This window comes from Lampris incognitus, chromosome 18 (assembly GCF_029633865.1).
Source record: "Lampris incognitus isolate fLamInc1 chromosome 18, fLamInc1.hap2, whole genome shotgun sequence".
Classification (NCBI taxonomy): domain Eukaryota; kingdom Metazoa; phylum Chordata; class Actinopteri; order Lampriformes; family Lampridae; genus Lampris; species Lampris incognitus.
The window spans coordinates 22,668,624-22,687,302 of record NC_079228.1 but is presented as its reverse complement, the minus strand read 5'-3'; the positions used below and the strand labels follow the sequence as shown (position 1 = coordinate 22,687,302).

At 42.3% G+C, this 18,679-nt stretch overlaps 1 protein-coding gene across 1 annotated transcript in view; it reads left to right on the top strand.

Moving 5' to 3' along the window:
- The first annotated feature begins 12,078 nt into the window (after positions 1 to 12,078).
- fam91a1 (family with sequence similarity 91 member A1) overlaps positions 12,079 to 18,679 on the top strand; it is a 39,005-nt gene continuing 32,404 nt past the window's right edge. Inside the window, exons 1-4 of the mRNA XM_056297993.1 lie at positions 12,079 to 12,347; positions 12,905 to 12,989; positions 13,708 to 13,859; positions 17,219 to 17,276. Coding sequence (XP_056153968.1) covers positions 12,276 to 12,347; positions 12,905 to 12,989; positions 13,708 to 13,859; positions 17,219 to 17,276 — 367 coding nt within the window. The 5' untranslated portion in view covers positions 12,079 to 12,275. The remainder of the gene's footprint in view (positions 12,348 to 12,904; positions 12,990 to 13,707; positions 13,860 to 17,218; positions 17,277 to 18,679) is intronic.

Sequence of the window (18,679 nt, the reverse complement as noted above, 5' to 3'; positions counted from 1 at the left end):
CAGTTAGTCCATGGGTCAGACCAGATATCGATATCACCCAAGGTGACACAACTTCACTGGTGCCATTTTATTTGGTACACTAACAGAAGTAAAATAATACATGATAACCTTTCCAAATGAGCAGCTATTTCATTTTTCTTTCAGGAAACCTGTTTCTGTGCCTCTGACGATTGTGTATTTGCCCAGATTTTTACAAATATAGCATTTCAACACCCCTGGTACTGATTAGCCTAGCTTAAACTCTGGGACAGTTCTTAGTTGGCCAACAACCAAGGATAACCAGTACTGTGTACTTCCATTCATTGTGCTAAGCTAGGCTAACGTGCAGCCAGATAGCTTTCTACTAAACACATATAGAGGAAACAGGTATCTATCTTCTTGTCTCACTCTGGAGAAGATTGTAAGCTAATTTCCCATAATGTTAGCATGTTCTTTTAATGTATATGTTAATATGATTAGTTAAAGTGGCTACGAGGAACTTTCATCTTGTGTTGATTTTAGCGGCCTCATGTGGACAAAATACAGCTGTTGCATAGCAACTAGGTAATGTATCTATTTATGGCTATGTAAGATAAATAATGGTAATATGACGCTGGTGAAGCAAAGTAAACTTTGTTTTAGTAGTGTTCATACACCTAAGTTACATGTATTTGTTTGTATGTGGCAGGTGAAAACTGACTGAATATGGCCACTGGTGAACAAGCAAGTTTTTACCCAATACCAAAGCGCCCACGGGTGGAGTGCATTATCCACTGTTCTGATGATACAGATAAGCTGGTTTCACTACAAAGTGTCGACTCATGGAGAACTCTGCTCAGGGCAGCTCAGATACGAAATCATGCACCAGTTTTGAAACTGGCAAAAGACATTCCTGAGGGACAGATTCCAGCAATCTACTACCACAGAAAGTGTCGCAGTATCTTCACTATGAAGCAAAATCTTGATGGCCTCCTTGCAAAAGAAAAGAAAAGTTGTGTCTCTGCTGAAGAGAAACAATCTAAGAGAGTAGCTCGACATGCTCCAAGTACATCTAGGACTTATGATGCAGAGTGCATATTTTGTCAGAAAAACAGCAAATATTCCAAGAGACAGAATACGAGAGAAGTACTGGTGCAGTGTCGAGAACTGCGAGCTGATGCAAAGATCAGGAGTGCAGCCGCAAAGAAAAGGGACAGCAGAATCCTTGCCATTGTGAGTAGAGACCTTGTAGCAGCTGAAGGGCACTACCACAGGTCATGCTATAGACTTTACACCAAAGAAGAGGTTTCCAAAGGAGAGGTTGCCAGCAATGAAGATGATGATGCTGCAGCCCAGTATGAAGCTGCTATGAATAAGGCATACAATGAGCTGTTCCTCTTCATCAGGATGGAGCTTTTTGGCAATCCTCAAGTGATGACAATGACTGATCTCTCTTCTAGACTGGTAGCTTCAATGAACTCCCAAGGCATTGCCCAAGTCAAGGAATCAACCAAGAAGCACATAAGGTGAAACCTGGAGAGTGAGTTTGCTGGAGCCTTGCAGATATTCCCTGATGAGAAAGGAAAATTCCTCCTCTATCCCGATAACTTGTCCATGAGGGAACTTGCCAAAGAAAATCAGTCTCTCAAAAGGGAGCTGCAGACCCTGAAAAGTGTCAGTGCACAAGATGTTATAGCCAAAGCAGCCATCAAATTGAGAGCAGACATTAAAAGTCAAGATGTTCCTCAAACCTGGCCGCCTGAAGTCAAACCAGAAGCAGAATGTCCTACCATTCCAGAGTCGCTCATTATCTCCCTGTACTCTCTACTCACAGGCTCAAATGATCCTGATCATGCATCCCAGAGAGTGCAGTGCCTTCTGCAGTCATTTGGCCATGACATAGTATATGCAGTGACATGTGGAAATACCAAGCCTTCCAAGCACATTGTTCTGCCATTCAGTGTCAAATCGTTGACAGGAAATGTAGAGTTGATAAACATCCTCAACCGACTTGGTCACAGTGTGTCCTATTCACAGATGGAAGAGATCAACACTGCCCTGTGTCTCCAGAAACTCTCATCATCAGGGAGTGGCATTGCCCTTCCAGCTAACATCCATCCTGGCATATTCACAACTTTAGCCTGGGACAATATCGACCATCTTGAAGAAACTGTCAGTGGTGAGGGAACATCTCACAGAGTCAATGGGATTGCTGTGCAAGCAAAGCCAGTCAACCCACTTCCTGTCCAACCCATGCCCACTGTTCCCAAAACAAAGAAGAGAAGCATTGATGGACCCCCACCAATGTTACCAACTTACAATGCTGGACAACGGGTAGGGCCACCACAAAGCAAAAAGTCAGATGCCGATACTGCAGCCAATACTAAGCTTGCCAGAGAGAAAAACCTTCTTTGGGTCCTAGCACGCATGTCACAAGAAGAACAGTCAGTCAGCAGCTGGACAGGCTTCAACATCCTGACTCGAGGAGAGATGACGGTCATCCCCGACAATATAGGCTATCTGCCTACCATCAATGCTCCAGTGACACAAATGTCTACTGTCAACGAGGTGCTTCACCAGTCACTGAGCATCATGCAGTGCTTAGGCCTGAGGAAGATTGTCTGTGTCTTTGACCAAGCCCTGTATGCGAAGGCTGTCGAGATCACATGGAAACACCATGACAAGTTCCATGATATCATCGTTAGGCTTGGGGTATTCCACACCATCTGCACACTGCTGGCAATAATAGGAAAGCGTTTCCAAGATGCTGGACTCAAAGACCTCTGCATTGAGTCTGGCATGATTGCAGAAGGCTCAATTGCTGGTGTTATGGATGGCCGCAAGTACAACAGGGCAGTGCGACTACACAAGCTCCTGTATGAGGCTCTCAGGCGACTGACCTTGAATGGTTTCCTGTCCTGGTTGGAAGAAACTCACAGGAATGACATGGTTCACCTGAATGAGACACTGAAGACCATTGACAGCCTTGGGAAAGAAGTCTCACAACATGCTTTGAAGGAGGTCCTCGAGAACAGCTCTTGTACACGCATCATGGATCTATTTGAAGTCTACCGTGAGTTCCTTAGAGGTGGAAACGGCAGCCTCTCGAACTTCTGGATGTCCTATTTGGACATGGTTGAAATCTTGTTGGGGCTCATCCGAGCATCCAGAGAGGGAGACTGGATGCTACACTTGGCTAGCATTCGAACAATGATCCCATGGTGCTTTGCTTATGACAGGATGAATTATGCACGCTACCTCCCCTACTACTACGTCCAGATGTCTGAGCTGCCCATCACACACCCAGATGTGTACACAGAATTCATGGAAGGAGGCTTCTCAGTCCAACTGGGCTCCACCAATCCCTTTGGCCGAATCCCTGTTGACCAAGCTATAGAAGAAACGGTGAACAAAGACACCCAAACAGCTGGAGGGACAAAGGGATTCAGCTTGAAGCCAGGAGCTGTGACCAAATATTATCTCACAGCTGAGTATAGAAGCATGTACCTCAGACAGCTGAGAGACCTGACAGGTCAAGGCAGGTGCAAATGGTCTCATCCAGATCTACAGAGTCCAAGGATCAAGAGAGATGAAGCAGATGTCCAGTCTCTCATGGACCTTATGGAGAATAACTGGCTCAATCCTATGTCCCCTGATGAGATTGATTTGGTTAACCTCTCCACTAGCAACATGGCTCCACCTGATGTGACCATAGATCTCTTGAGAGCTCTTGAGAAAGGAGAAGAGGCCTACCAAGCATTCCAGCAAACAAGGTTAGATGCAGACCCACCACCTGTGAAATTCCATGACAAGATGACCAAGCAAAGTCTGAAAACATTCTCCAATGTCAGCACAAAACAAGCTCATGGAAAGAAAGCACAGGATGTGGTTCTGAAGGCAGATAGAAACCTTTTCAGTCACATGATCCTGGTGGCTGAAAGCAGGAAGGTGAATCTGAAGGATGTCCTTGCCTACCCATTGGGCCCACTACCATGGGCACTGGCAAATGCTGATGGGTCCTTACGAAAAACAAACAAGGCTGCACTTGCCAGAGAGCTTGAAAAGAATGTATCTCCTGCAGAAGACATCCCAATCCCATCTACTTCCATCATTGATGGGATGAGCCTGGTCCAAAAAATGAATGGCAACAACAAAACCTTTGCACAGGTGGCAGAGTCAGCCTTGACCCAGGTCCTCCATGAGGGAGCACAGAGTGGGAGGATTGATGTTGTTTTTGATGTCTATCACCAGACTTGGATCAAAGATGCTGAACGACTGAACCGGGGTGGAGACATCACTCTCCAGTACAAGAATCTTGCAGGGGGACACCACGTCCAGCAGTGGAGAAAATTTCTGTGCAGTTCCTCCAACAAGACCAGTCTCATCAAGTTTCTGGTGGAAGAGTGGAAACTCCCACGATACAGAGCTATGCTGCATGGCAAGGTGTTGTACATGACCTGTGAGGAAACCTGCTACAAGTTGACAGAAGATGGGTGTGAGGAAGCAGCAGAACTGCACTCCACACATGAAGAAGCTGACACCCGTCTGCTCCTGCATGCATTGCATGCAGCAAATGCGGGCTCAAAGTCAGTTATCATCACAGCTGAGGACACTGATGTCATGGTGCTTTGTCTTGGCTTACAGAAGGGCATCACCTGTCCCATCTACCAGAAGTGTGGGACTCAGAACCGCACACGGTTTGTCGACATCACCAAACTGGCAAGTTCACTTGGAGACAGCATCTGTGACAGCCTAATTGGCTTACATGCCTTCACAGGCTGCGACACTGTCAGTGCATTCGCTGGTCGAGGGAAGCTGAATGCCCTGAAGATAGTGAGAAAGCACACTTCCTGCCAAGAGACTTTTAGTCAACTGGGACAGACATGGAATGTGAGTGATGAGCTGTTCCAGAAAATTGAGCAGTTCACCTGTCGGATGTATGTTGCTAATAGCAGCACTGCTGAGGTGAACAAACTGCGTTACCAGCTCTTCTGCACCAAAAGGGGAGAGGCTGAGTCCAGCCAGCTGCCACCATGTAGAGACTGTCTCTTTATGCATGTTCAACGAGCCAACTATCAGGCAGCAATATGGAAGTGCTGTCTGCAGGCTAACCCTGTGGTGCCAAGCCCTACTGAGTATGGATGGACAGACGATGAAGGCAAGCTGGCCATTTACTGGATGCGCTCCCCACCTGCACCAGATGTGGTCTTGGAAATGCTAACATGCAAGTGTGTGCATTCATGCAAAATGCCAAGCTGCATGTGCCTGTCAAATGGACTTCCATGCACAGACATGTGCAGGTTACAGACCTGCCGTAACCAAAAACAGCAGGATGGTCCAGAACTGGACTTTGAACTTGGGGAGTCAGATGATGAGAGAAACGAGCAGTTTGATGAATGACAGTGTGATGATTCTGATGGTATTACTGTGGTAGTAGTCTATTGATGCACAGGATGCTGATTCTGGACTTGGTTACCCAGAGCTTGATAACAATAATGTAACCATATTCACATATACCCATTACCCTACCCTTTACCATTACATATACCCACTAATGATATGGGATTACATGTATCATTGACTAAGTATATGTAAATGTCAATGTTGTTTAAAATATTAAAATAGTTCATTACCTCACTATGGTATTCCTTTTTATCATGTATTTTGATTGTGTATTTAAACAAATGTATAGAGACCAGTTTGTGACCTAACTGGCTTTGGTCTAGTTCTCATTTAAGGCTCACAATCACCTCACACAATGAAATAGTATGGGTATATTATACATTTTCTGAATCTTTACAGTCCTGTGAGTATTCCAGTGTTTGTGTTTTGTGTCCCTAATATTCCTAGATGCCACAGGGCTAAAAGAAAGTATATAGTTTAGGCGAACATTGCAGAAAGATGTGTGTTATTGACGGGTTGAAGAGCTCAAGTGACCTCTATATTTGTGAGAAATATCCACAACAGGGCTTGAATGAAAGCTAAGAAGGTCCCCTTTAAAATGATACCAAAGACAATATTATAGAACATTGAAAAATGTCCTGACCATGAGGCTAAACCAGGATATGCACCAGCGTCTAAAATGCAATTTACTTTAGGGGGTGGTTAACTTCATGAGCTGATAACTGTGATACAGCTGCCACTCAGGAATGGTTATCATACCAAAATATCATCTACAGACATGGATCCTTTCAAAAATTATAAGTAAGTTTTGCCACCTTGAGTGTACCCAAATATCGTCTGGCCCATGGACTATTATGATCCATGGCTTGTTACCAGACTCAGTGTTGTCTTTACTGTTACTGCCAGTCATTAAGGACAAAGCTGGTAAAGTATGCAGCCTAGATAACTACAGGCCTACAGCTCTAGCCAGCATAGTGTCAAAAGTCCTCAAAAGAATCCTGCTAGATAGAGTGCATGAATTTATCAACTCCACGGATAACCAGTTTGGTTTTAAAGTTAAACATGGCACTGACTTATGTATATATGTATTAAAGGAAATTATTAACAAATATAGAGGCCAGAACTCATAGGTTCTTATGTGGTTTATTGATGCTTCTAAAGCTTTTGATCGTGTTAATCATAGAAAGTTGTTTGTTAAACTGAGTCAAAGAGATGTGCCTAACTACATTGTGAGAATCCTGGCTTACTGGTATGCCCACCAGACTATGCAAGTGAAATTTGCTAACAGCGTTTCAGCCCCATTTGGGGTTAGCAATGGTGTCAGACAAGGGGGAATACTGTCTCCAGTTCTCTACAGTTTATATACTAATGATTTGTCCAAGCAGCTGAAAGCCTGTAGCACTGAGTGCATGACTGGTAATACCTTGGTGAACCATATTATGTATACAGATGACCTTCTTAGTCCCTGTTGCACTGGTCTCCAGCAGCTCCTTGATATACAGTGCATCCGGAAAGTATTCACACTCTTCACTTTCCCCACATTTTGTTATGTTATAGCCTTATTCCAAAATGGATTAAATTCCTTTTTATTCTCATCAATCTCCATACAATACCCCATAATGACAAAGTGAAAAAGGTTTTGTAGAAATTTTCGCACATTTATTAAAAATAAAAAACTGAAATATTGCGTGTACAGAAGTATTCACACCCTTTACTCAGTACTTGGTTGAGGCACCCTTGGCAGCGATTACAGCCTCAAGTCTTCTTGGGTATGAAGCTACAAGCTTGGCACACCTATATTTGGAGTATTTCTCCCATTCTTCTCTGCAGATCCTCTCGAGCTCTGTAAGGTTAGATGGGGAGCGTCGCTGCACAGCTATTTTCAGGTCTTTCCAGAGATGTTCAATGGGGTTCAAGTCTGGGCTCTGGCTGGGCCACTCAAGGACATTCACAGACTTGTGCCAAAGCCACTCCTTCCTTGTCTTGGCTAAGTGCTTAGGGTCGTTGTCGTGTTGAAAGGTAACACGACAGGTTTTCATCAAGGATCTCTCTGTACTTTGCTCCATTCATCTTTCCCTCGATCCTGACTAGTCTCCCAGTTCCTGCCACTGAAAAACATCCCCACAGCATGATGCTGCCACCACCATGCTTCACTGTAGGGATGGTATTACCAAGCTGATGAGAGGTGCCTGGTTTCCTCCAGACGTGACGTTTGGCATTCAGGCCAAAGAGTTCAATCTTGGTTTAATTGGACCAGAGAATCTTGTTTCTCATGATTTGAGAGTCCTTTAGGTGCTTTCTGGCAAACTCCAAGCGGGCTGTCATGTGCCTTTTACTGAGCAGAGGCTTCTGTCTAGCCACTCTACCATAAAGGCCTGATTGGTGGAGTGCTGCAGGGATGGTTGTCCTTCTGGAAGGTTCTCCCATCTCCACAGAGGAACGCTGGAGCTCTGTCAGAGTGACCATCGGGTTCTTGGTCACCTCCCTGACCAAGGCCCTTCTCCCCCGATTGCTCAGTTTGGCTGGGTGGCCAGCTCTAGGAAGAGTCCTGGTGGATCCAAATTTCTTCCCTTTATGAATGATGGAGACCACTGTGCTCTTTGGGACCTTCAAAGCTGTAGAAATGTTTTTGTACCCTTCCCCAGATCTGTGCCTCGATACAATCCTGTCTCGGATGTCCACAGACAATTCCTTTGACTTCATGGCTTGGTTTCTGCTCTGACATGCACTGTCAACAGTGGGACCTTTTATAGACAGGCGTGTGCCTTTCCAAATCATGTCCGATCCATTGAATTTACTACAGGTGGACTCCAATCAAGATGTAGAAACATCTCAAGGATGATCAGTGGAAACAGGATGAACCTGAGCTCAATGTGAGTGTCATAGCAAAGGGTGTGAATACTTATGTACATGCAATATTTCAGTTTTTTATTTTTAATGAATTTGCCAAAATTTCTACAAAACCTTTTTCACTTTGTCATTATGGGGTATTGTGTGTAGATTGATGAGAAAAAAAAGGAATTTAATCCATTTTGGAATAAGGCTGTAACATAACAAAATGTGAGGAAAGTGAAGGGGTGTGAATACTTTCTGGATGCACTGTATGTTCTGTGTGTACGGTGTGGAGCATGATATCAACTACAATGCTAGTAAGAGTGTTGTCATGAGCTGCAGAACCAAAGAAGTCAATTATCTAAAATTTCCTGATTTTAAATTGTCTGATAATAGTCTTGTGATATGTAATAAGTTGAAATATCTTGGACATTATATTACTGACTGGCACGGTGGCGCAGTGGTTAGCGGAGTTGCCTCACAGCAAGAAGGTCCTGGGTTTGAGCCCTGGGGTAGTCCAACTTTGGGGGTCATCCCAGGTTGTCCTCTGTGTGGAGTTTGCATGTTTTCCCTGTGGGTTTCCTCCGGGTGTTCTGGTTTTCTCCCACAGTCCAAAGAGATGTAGGTCTAAATTGCCCCTAGGTATGAATGTGTGTGTGTGTGTGTGTGTGTGTGTGTGTGTGTGTGTGTGTGTGTGTGTGTGTGTGTGTGTGTGTGTGTGTGTGTGTGTGTGTGTGTGTGTGTATGTGTGTGTGTTTGTGGGCCCTGTGTGATGGCCTGGCGGCCTGTCCAGGTTGTCTCCCTGCCTGCCTCCCAGTGACTGCTGGGATAGGCTCCAGCATCCCCGCGAGCAGGATAAGCAGTTCGGATAATGGATGGATGGATGATATTACTGAACAAATGACAGACGATGATGATATTTATAGGCAATGCTGCATGATGTATGCGCAAGCAAACATGCTCTCAAGCAAGTTTGATATGTGTTCAGTTAGTGGGAAGATGTCTCTGTTCAGAGCATATTGTACACCACTTTATACCGCACACCTGTGGTCAAACGACAGGTGTGCAGTATGAAGTTTAAAGCAAGCTTACAGAGGCTTCAAGTAGCTTATAATGATGCAATGAGAATACCGCTAAAAAGACCTAGATGGTGTAGTGCAAGTGAAATGTTTGTGGCTGCAGGAGTCAATACCTTTCAGGCTCTTCTAAGAAATCTCATGTATAAATTTATTTGCTGGCTCAGTGACTCTGATAATGTAACCATCACGAGTTTAACTAATATAAGACTCAGTGCCACACGCTACCAATCCCGGCAGTGGGCCTATTGGTATAGCTGCCTTCTTATATGACACTGATTTGTTCCATTTATGTTATTTTATTGTTTTTACTCTGTGTAATGTCTGGGGTTTGTCTTTTAGCTATTTGTCTTTGTCTGATATGGACACTGAGTCTGCAATAAAGTTTTGAACTGAATTGAATTGAATTGAATTGAATTGAACTGGATTGAATAAATGACCTCTTCAGTCTCAACTGACTGCAGGTATCCCCACCCTTATAAATAATATAGTGGCATAACGCCCGAAACCAACGATCAGTTTCATATGAACATTACCGTGACCGTTAACTAGAGTTACAACATTTGATATACTTTATACTTTATTAATCCCCATAGGGAAATTCTTTCTCTGCATTTAACCCATCCTAGCTGTGTAGCTAGGAGCAGTGGGCAGGGAGGATGCCATTTCTCCCAATAAACGTTGTGTCCAGATGAACTGATTCAACTTTCTGTGTATTACTGGTGAATCTCTGGTTGGTTTGTGAAGTTAAATTACATTTAATTGAAGTAAAACTTCAATATTGTCAATATGTAGAACTAAATATTTTGTAACAGTGGAGCCAAAACAGCGGTTAAGATCTAATCTTCCATCTGCAAATTACATCCTTGAAGGGATTTTTTTGTGTATTTAGACACACAGCTAAAATTATTGCAAAAAAAAAATCACAGGCATCCTTATACTTTTCTTTCTCACCGCTACAGTTGACATAACAAAATTTGAGGTTTTAATTTTACTGTCATTGTGACGGAACTTTCGCTTTTGACAGAGAAATTAAACTGGAAAATGAAAACAAATGGTAATGACTAAAATGACTGACACCATAAACTTCGTATTTGGTACGATAGCCTTCACTCAGAATAACTCCAGTGCTTCCTATGCATTAGCTTTCTGCACCCATCTGCTGTCTGTTTGACTCATTGTTCTGGTGCAAACTGTTCCAGTTTACTCAGATGTGCAAGCTTTTTTCCTCCTGACTGATGCGCTCAGATCTCTTCATGGATTTTCAACTGGATTTACACTACTAGCCCCGCTAGGACAGTCCAGTGGTATTGTATTGATCATGTTTTTGGGTGTTTTATTTGGCTTCTTGTCCTGCTGGAGGAACATTGAGACGCTGGGCGGCACAATGGCCCAGTGGTTAGCACTGCTGCCTCACAGCAAGAAGGTCCTGCGTTCAAACCCTAGGCCGTGCCAGGTACTTTCTGTGTGGAGTTTGCATGTTTTCTCCATGTCTGCATGGGTTTCCTCCAGGTGTTCCGCTTTCCTCCCACCATCAGTAAGACATGCATGTTAGGGTTAATAGTCCTGTCTGTGCCCCTGACCAAGGCAATAGAAAGAAGAACTGGAGTTGGTCCCTGGGTGCTGCAGCTGCCCACTGCTCCTATACAATAGGATGGGTTAAATGCAGAGATAAAATTCATTGTAAGCTGTACGATGACAAAATAAAGTGGCTTTCTTCTTCTTTCTTCTTTCAAAAAAGACCTGGCTTGCTGGCAATGGACTTAACAAAATGCCTCGATGATCTTGTCCCATAGTAATTGCCACTAAAAAAAAAATGCCTGATACAGTTTGATTGAGTTTCTTTGACTAAGATTAGAACAATATTTTGTTGTTGGCTACAGATCCATGATCCATAAATGTCCATGGTGTACGGTGGATAAAGAAACTTCAAGGCCCCCACACATGGATTTGTAGTCTTAATATTGTTCCTGATCGGTTATAATCTTGAGTCTGACCACCTTAAATAAATTCCCAGTTCTTATTTTTTCATGGTCATGGGGTACGGTGACACAATAGTAAAATGTGAGAGATTTAAATGACTGAATGAAACGTTTCTATTGTTAGTTTATCACAAATGATCTTGGTTCACAAGTAAATGAATGGATTCAAATGATTTAAAAACGACTTTTAAAGGGTGCCATGAACATAGTACTGGCCATTTTATGATTTCTATGACTGATATGCATTCAATGATTTTCTCGGAAGAATTTGTGCATTATTTAAAAAAAGAGAAAAAAAGGGGGGGTAAGGGTGCCAATGGCCTATTTTTGTGTGTTCTATTAATCTCCCTGTGAGAAAACCAGCATAGAGATTCCCAAACTCATAGCATGCCTGAATCTTAAGCCAGAGGCAAATGAAAACGCTTCTCATGTCACGGAGTAAATATGAACAAATAAATGAAACAGGGTACTATATACGTTATCACTTATGATTTATTCTATTCTAATATCATTGCGATCTCTACAAACAACTTATAGTGTTTTACCAGATAAGACTATTGGATATATAGGCTCACTCCTAACATTATGGCATGAATGTCATTCCAAACTTGGAAAACTGAGAACAGAGTTTAGTATCCCAAATACACTATTGATGAATCCTGGAGAATGCTGGACTATTGTGTAGCATTTAGAATTTAATTTTTTATCGATCTGATGGGATATTGTGAGCTAGGCTATCACCTGTCATCCGTTTACGGCTCCCCATTCATAGACACGGTCAAGCGGGGGCCGGAAGTGACGAAGTTAGCCAAAAGCGTGACGAACGGCTCGCTCAAAATACAACAAGGAAGTGAATCTTAATTGGGAAGGGAAATAATCTGTTGACAGTAAACGTTTTGGAAACGAAAGTCGATTTACTTGACTGTTTTGTGTCGGGGGGGTACAGTCATTTTAGACTTGCCCGAAAGCCCGGTTCTGATCGTCTTTGGGGGGGGGATCCTGCTTTTAGCCAGCTAAGCTAGCAATGAACACGGACGTTGAATTTCACATCAGGCAGAATTATCCGTGGAACAAGCTACCAGCAAACGTGAAACAGGTAAGTTTATATTTCATCCAGACAGCAATGTTCCCTGGGTTTAACACTGTCAGCGACCGTGTGGCATGGGATAGAGGCAGTTGTCAACGTCGACCGTACGTGCTACCCACATCTGCAAGACAAGGGTTTTAACCATTCATCCGGAGCCTTAGGTGATCATTAGATTATAGGCAGATAAGATACGGGGAATGTGGCTGCATTTATTTGCATCACATGACAGAGATAAGCTAGATTTTACAAGTAAATTCCCAACGAAAATTGTACTAATAACACTCGCCCTTACGCCAGGGGTATCATCGTAGACACTGACTGCTAAAATTGTACAGGCTTGTTCTGCAGAAATATATGAAAGTATATGATTTTACGAATAGTATCCGCAAGTCCCTTCGACTTCAAAGCGACTGAGTTAATGTCAAGATGTGTTTGGAGGCGGGCATGTGCATATGTTGGGAGGGTGTATGGACGTTTTCTACTGCTCTTTCGGAATAAATCATCAAATTGAATGACCTCTCTGCTGTCATATGTACACCATTCACATTTTCTGTTTTATTTTGCAGAGTCTGGGAAATTCCCAACGCGAGTACGAGAAACATGTCCTTCTGTACAGTATTCGCAATCAGCTGCGATTCCGCAATAACCTAGGTGAGCATGGACAAGTTGGCTCATTTTAGCAAATTGCTATGACACTATACACATCGATACAATATTCTGAATAAGCAGTGCAAGATGAAAACTCAATATGAATGCTTTACTTCAGGCTCAGTCCTTGCCTTGCTTTTTGTAGGCGAAGGATCGGTTGTGTGCTTGCTCTCTGTTCAGTTCAGCAAGTTGTACATTTTTGAAGTCGTAGTAGTGTCTTGAGTGTGTAAAGTCAACCATTAACTTTTACTTTGCCAAAATAGTGTAGCTTAACTAACATAAAAATTACATAAGTGTGGTCTTGCTGTGGTTTTTTCTATTCCGGATCACTAACATTTGTATCCATACACACAGTGATAACTGATTGAGTTATTTGGGACATTTTCAAGGATATTTTGTTTTGATAAACAAAAAGAGTCAGTGAGAATTAACGTGTTAGGCATTGATATTTTTATAGATTTGTAGTAATACAACTCTAATATATTAAATGTGTTTCTGTTAATTCCCTTTTGATATGTTGGAGCTTTCAGCATATTGTTCTTAAAATTAAAATTCTTTTTTTTTTAACCTGTGCCTACTGAGGTTAATTTGACAGAGCACTCATCTCTTTGTGACACTCAGCTACACACTTGCACTGTTACAAAGGGTGACTGCCCAGCACACTCACAGTTTGCTTTTGTTTGGCTGGCCTCATTCTAACAAACATATGTCTTGTATGCAGTGCGTCATGTGAGGAAGGATGAGCGTAAGTATTATGAGGAACTCCTCAAATACAGCCGGGACCACCTGATGCTCTACCCTTACCACTTGTCTGACATCATGGTCAAGGGGCTCCGGGTCACCCCATTCTCATATTACATAGGAATAATGGAGGTAAGAAACACTCCAAACTCTCGCAAAAAAAAATAAAATAGAAAAAGGGTCTGCATGAAACATCTGTTTTTTGTTTTTTGTTTTGTTTGTTTTTCTTGCCCTTTTGTATCTGTTTAAATCGGAGAGTGCTACTGGCATCGTGTGTGGCTACTGCTTCTCCTTCTCATAGCCCCCCCTTCCCATCCACCCCTGGATGTTTGTGCTATGTTTATCTGTTGTCTTGTTTCACCCCATTTATTGTAAAGCGACTTTGAGTGTTAGAAAAGTGCTAGATAAGATTGATTTATTACTGTTATTATTATTATTTTTTACTGTTTACTGATTTTAATGTGTTGTGACTTCAGTACTATGCCCACTTTCTCAAACTTTTAGGTATTTGGCAGCATGGTGGCCCAGTGGTTAGCACTGTTGCTTTACAGCAAGAAGGTCCCAGGTCCTTTTTGTGTGGCATTTGCATGTTCTCCCTGTGGCTGCGTGGGTTTCCTCCGGGCACTCTGGTTTCTTCCCACCATCAAAGACATGCATGTTAGGTTAATATACTTCTGTCTGTGCCCTGACTGAGGCTTGGGAAGAAGAACTGGATTTGGTCCCCAGGCACTGCATGGTGGCTGCTCACTGCTCCTAGTTACACAGCTTCCCGCTACTTCCAGTGTGTATGTTGGGATGGGCTAAATGCAGAGGGTGAATTTCCCCATGGGGATTAATAAAGTAAATCTTGATCTTTCACTCACACTCATTAGCATTGGTTTTCTGAGAGGGGCGAAACAATAATATTGAGGAATGAACGGTTTCCTCAGTCCTTTTAGAAACAGTGAGTTTTTGCAAAGCACAGGAGCAAGGCAGGACTGCTTATTGTTCAACAGCAAATAATTCCTAATTGGTTTGGAAAGATGAAGTCATTGTTAGATCAAATTATGAACACTATCCTCTTTGGTACTGTTAGCTCCAGACTGGGAAAAAAAAAATCAGAGAAATTCTTATTCAGGTAGGATGAGCTAAAGACTTGACTAAGCCCCTTACAATGAAAAGGATCTGCTTATACCTTACGTTAAAGTGAACAGGTATTGTACCACACAAATATGCATTTCAACAATAATCCTTCTTTAAAAAGATTACATTTTCATCTTTTTAAATACAGGGTACGAAGCAGATCTGAAAGGAGGGCAAACCTCTGTAACTCATGTATTCGTTTCCCAGAGTGCTGTGCTTTTTAGGAAATGAAATTTGCCAAGGACAAACTATTTTTATACTGTACACTATCATTACACTTTTGCATCTTACTACACTGTCACTAATGTGGAATATGTTGTGATATGGCATTTTGGCCATATTGCCAAGCCTTACAGCAGTGATACTCAATCATGTTCCATGGAATGCCATGGATATGTAGGTTTTCTTTCCAATCCAGCACTACATCAACTGATGTCAGTAATTGATATACTTTCAAACAGACAGGGGAGGACTAGTCAGTAAAATCAGCTTGGGCCTCATGTATCAATCGTTACTATGGGCAAATTTGTGCGTACACACCCATGGGATTTTTTAGCCCTGAAGTTTGTCTCAGAGACCATGTAGAACCTGGGTAACCCCTGAATTCAGACACCGATTGGCTAACACTGATGTCTTTGCAGGCCTAGGTGATTGCTTGTTGCAAGAGGTAGACAATAGATGTTAGGAGGAAGGAATTACAAATAACCATCCTGCTTTGTGGCTTACTGTCAGACAATCTTGAGGGCTAAAAAATTCCATGGGTGTTGTATGCACAAATTTGCCCATAGTAACGATTGATACATGAGGCCCCTGGTGTGTCATTGGGTTCAATTTGAATCCTGCAAACATGGCCCTCCGAGGCACATGGTAGACTACTGCTGCCTTACAGACTCAGAATATTTCAGTTGAACTGGTTCATAAAACGTTTTATGTAAACTTGTCTGACACAAAAGCATATGAATACCATTTCTGAACTGATATAACTCAGAAGGTGCAGCAAGGAGTTTTACATCCTCTTTATTATGCAGGCTGCACCTCACAGATTCCACACCTCTCTCCATGAATTCAGTGGTTTTTTGGTGTATTCTACAGCAAAGAGTAAAAAAAACCAAAAAAACAAAAACATGAATACAGGCAAACGTAGAGTTTGTCTTAGCTTTTCTGATGCTCTGCTTTGAAAGCAGTGAGCAGTCTACAAGATGGCAAAAGTGGTTATGCAAAGAGTGGACAGAATAGAATTAGTAGATTTGAAAGTCTACCCAGTTTTCACACATAAAATGCTGCGGGGGTTGTGTTTATACTTGGGATGTTGGCTTTGGAAAGTTGATAGAAATTTCTGATGCAGAGCTCTTTAATCCAACGTGGGGAAAAGGTCTTTGGGAATCTATTGGAAGCTATCCGATGGGTCTGAGCAGGATTGTTTGACACATACAACACATTTTAGGGCCCCTTCTTTATTCTGCTTTAAGAATTTATTAATTCATTCCATACACCATTATAAAATAGACAAAAGGTGAAGGGTAGGAATTAATTCTGCTGTATTGGTGTAGAGTGTTATGCATCGGAAGTGTTGATGGATTTGGTCTAAGCTGGGCACTAGGTGTCACTCACTACCTGGTGAAACCTCATATTGTGGTTTGGGTCGATGCGGAGGACTGGGCACCGGACAAACAAAGTTAGAGAAACTCTGGCTGTTTGCACTGTGATGAATGGTACACTTGGCCTGTGAAATGCAGCCATTCTCACTGATAAAGCTGCATGAGACCGACTGCTTCAGTATCAACTCTCATACTGCTGATACTGAAGCAGTCGGTCTCAGGCAGTAGCTACGTTGTGGCTGACTTTGACCAGAGGGATTCTTCGTGGCTTGTAATGTTGTTGTTAACGGTAAATGAGATCTTGTATGGTGATTGATTTTGCCATGTACAACTATAAATGAGCAAGTAAGCACGCTAGGCTGGAATGACTGACCCCTGCCCCTGTTAATATGTTAAGGTTGTAGCTACCCCAATTAATTGTTCCCCATTACAGTACTTTCCATTACCACGGCTTTGTTCTCACTTATGTCAGTAATCACAAACTTGAATGAAGACATCCATTTGGAATTTAACTAGTTTTTACTTGACCGACTTTCTTATACTAAGCCAAATATGTCCGGGCCACAAATGTGGACCCCGAGTAGCTGAAGGCTGTGTCATCCACTGATAATCCGTCTTGTGCACTTAATGAAAATGGGGAAAAGAAAGATTTGTGCAGCCGCCTTATCTACTAATCTTGTTACTAATCAGAGCGAAGGGACATAGGAGGGGGGAAAGGAAAAATGGTTTAATATTTCTTTTTTCTTCTCCCCTTTTTATTTGCACCCTCAGGACATTATGAACAGTGAGAAGAGCTATGACTCCTTACCCAACTTCACTGCTGCTGACTGTGAGTTCTTTCTTTTTTTCATTGTTTCTTTATTTCTTTGAATTTCTTTCCTTCTGCTCCTTAACCGTTGGATTTACTCTCTTTAATGGTCTGTGCGCCTCCTGTCTGTTCAATCTCTCGCTCCCCCTCCCCCGCCAACGGTCTGCATCCACCTACATTACCCCTATCAGTAAACGGCTGTCAAAATGATGTAAATATGATTGAACAGTCATTATGGAGTGTGGCAAAACATTAACGCCCCCACATTACAGTGTGACTTTCATGTAATTCTAACTTTAAATAAACCTAAAGTATGACTTCGGTATAACATTTGCACAGTTTGGCATACACATCTCCATATCACTTCATTACCACTCAGGACCAAAAATTACCTTAATATATTTTTTTGAATTATATTTATCACACAGAGCTTATGCTGGCTAAATTGAGGTGACCAGAATGGTGTATTTTTTCCTAGTCTTTGTTTTCAAAGACACTGAGTTCTTTGAATGCGGCTGTTGAAAAAGAGCCAGCGTTTTACTCAGGTGTTGGTTTTATTATGCCTTGCTACGTCTTTGTTACTTAATGGCAGCACTCAGGTTTCTATGAAGTGTAGTAGATCTGTCATAAATGGGAATTCCTTCTAGTTTACTTAACAAGAGACATAAGCTCAAAGTCTGTTTTTCCTTTGAGATCAGAGGCTGAATTTCTTACGTGTTGGTGGGAAAATGTACTGCATGTCAGTAGGGATATCAGCATCTCTGAAAATCAATTGCAGCATCTCCGAAACAATATCACAACCGTCATAGTTAATTTGATTTTTCAAAGAAATGTTTCGGTTCTAACTGATTTGCACAAATATTGATATCACTAATGCTGTTCTTACATGCTATTTTTTTATTTTTATTTCAGTTATCAAGAACACTAAAAAAATTTGCATTTGTAATGCAGGGAACAAATCCCAGTTCATAATAACTCCCTCCATTTTGGATGAAATGGTGATGGGTTACGACGTTGTGAAATTACAGTAGGGAACTGTTTTCCTGAGAATATTGCAAAACATGACAACGTTGCATCAGAGCTGAAAATCAAGTGTGTGGCCAGTTGCAGGTCTCCATGACTGTACTGTGAGATGAAACTGTCTTTGGCAGTGGCCTGTGAGCGAGTCCTTCCAGAGTTCAGACCTCTTGACACCACTAAGACAGGAAGCTGCCAGCAGGCTGTCAGAGCAACGTGTAGAGGGACTTTTTTCCTCTACTCTCTCTTTGTATGTGTGTCATTGCAGAAGTGGTTGGGGAGAGTGACAGTGAATATGCATGAGGAGAGACCAAGATATTTTATATGGGTGAATGGATATTGTGTGTTTGTCTGTAACACATTAGAAGACATGAGTGTGGTATGTTTGCCTTTCGGCCTCCCAACGT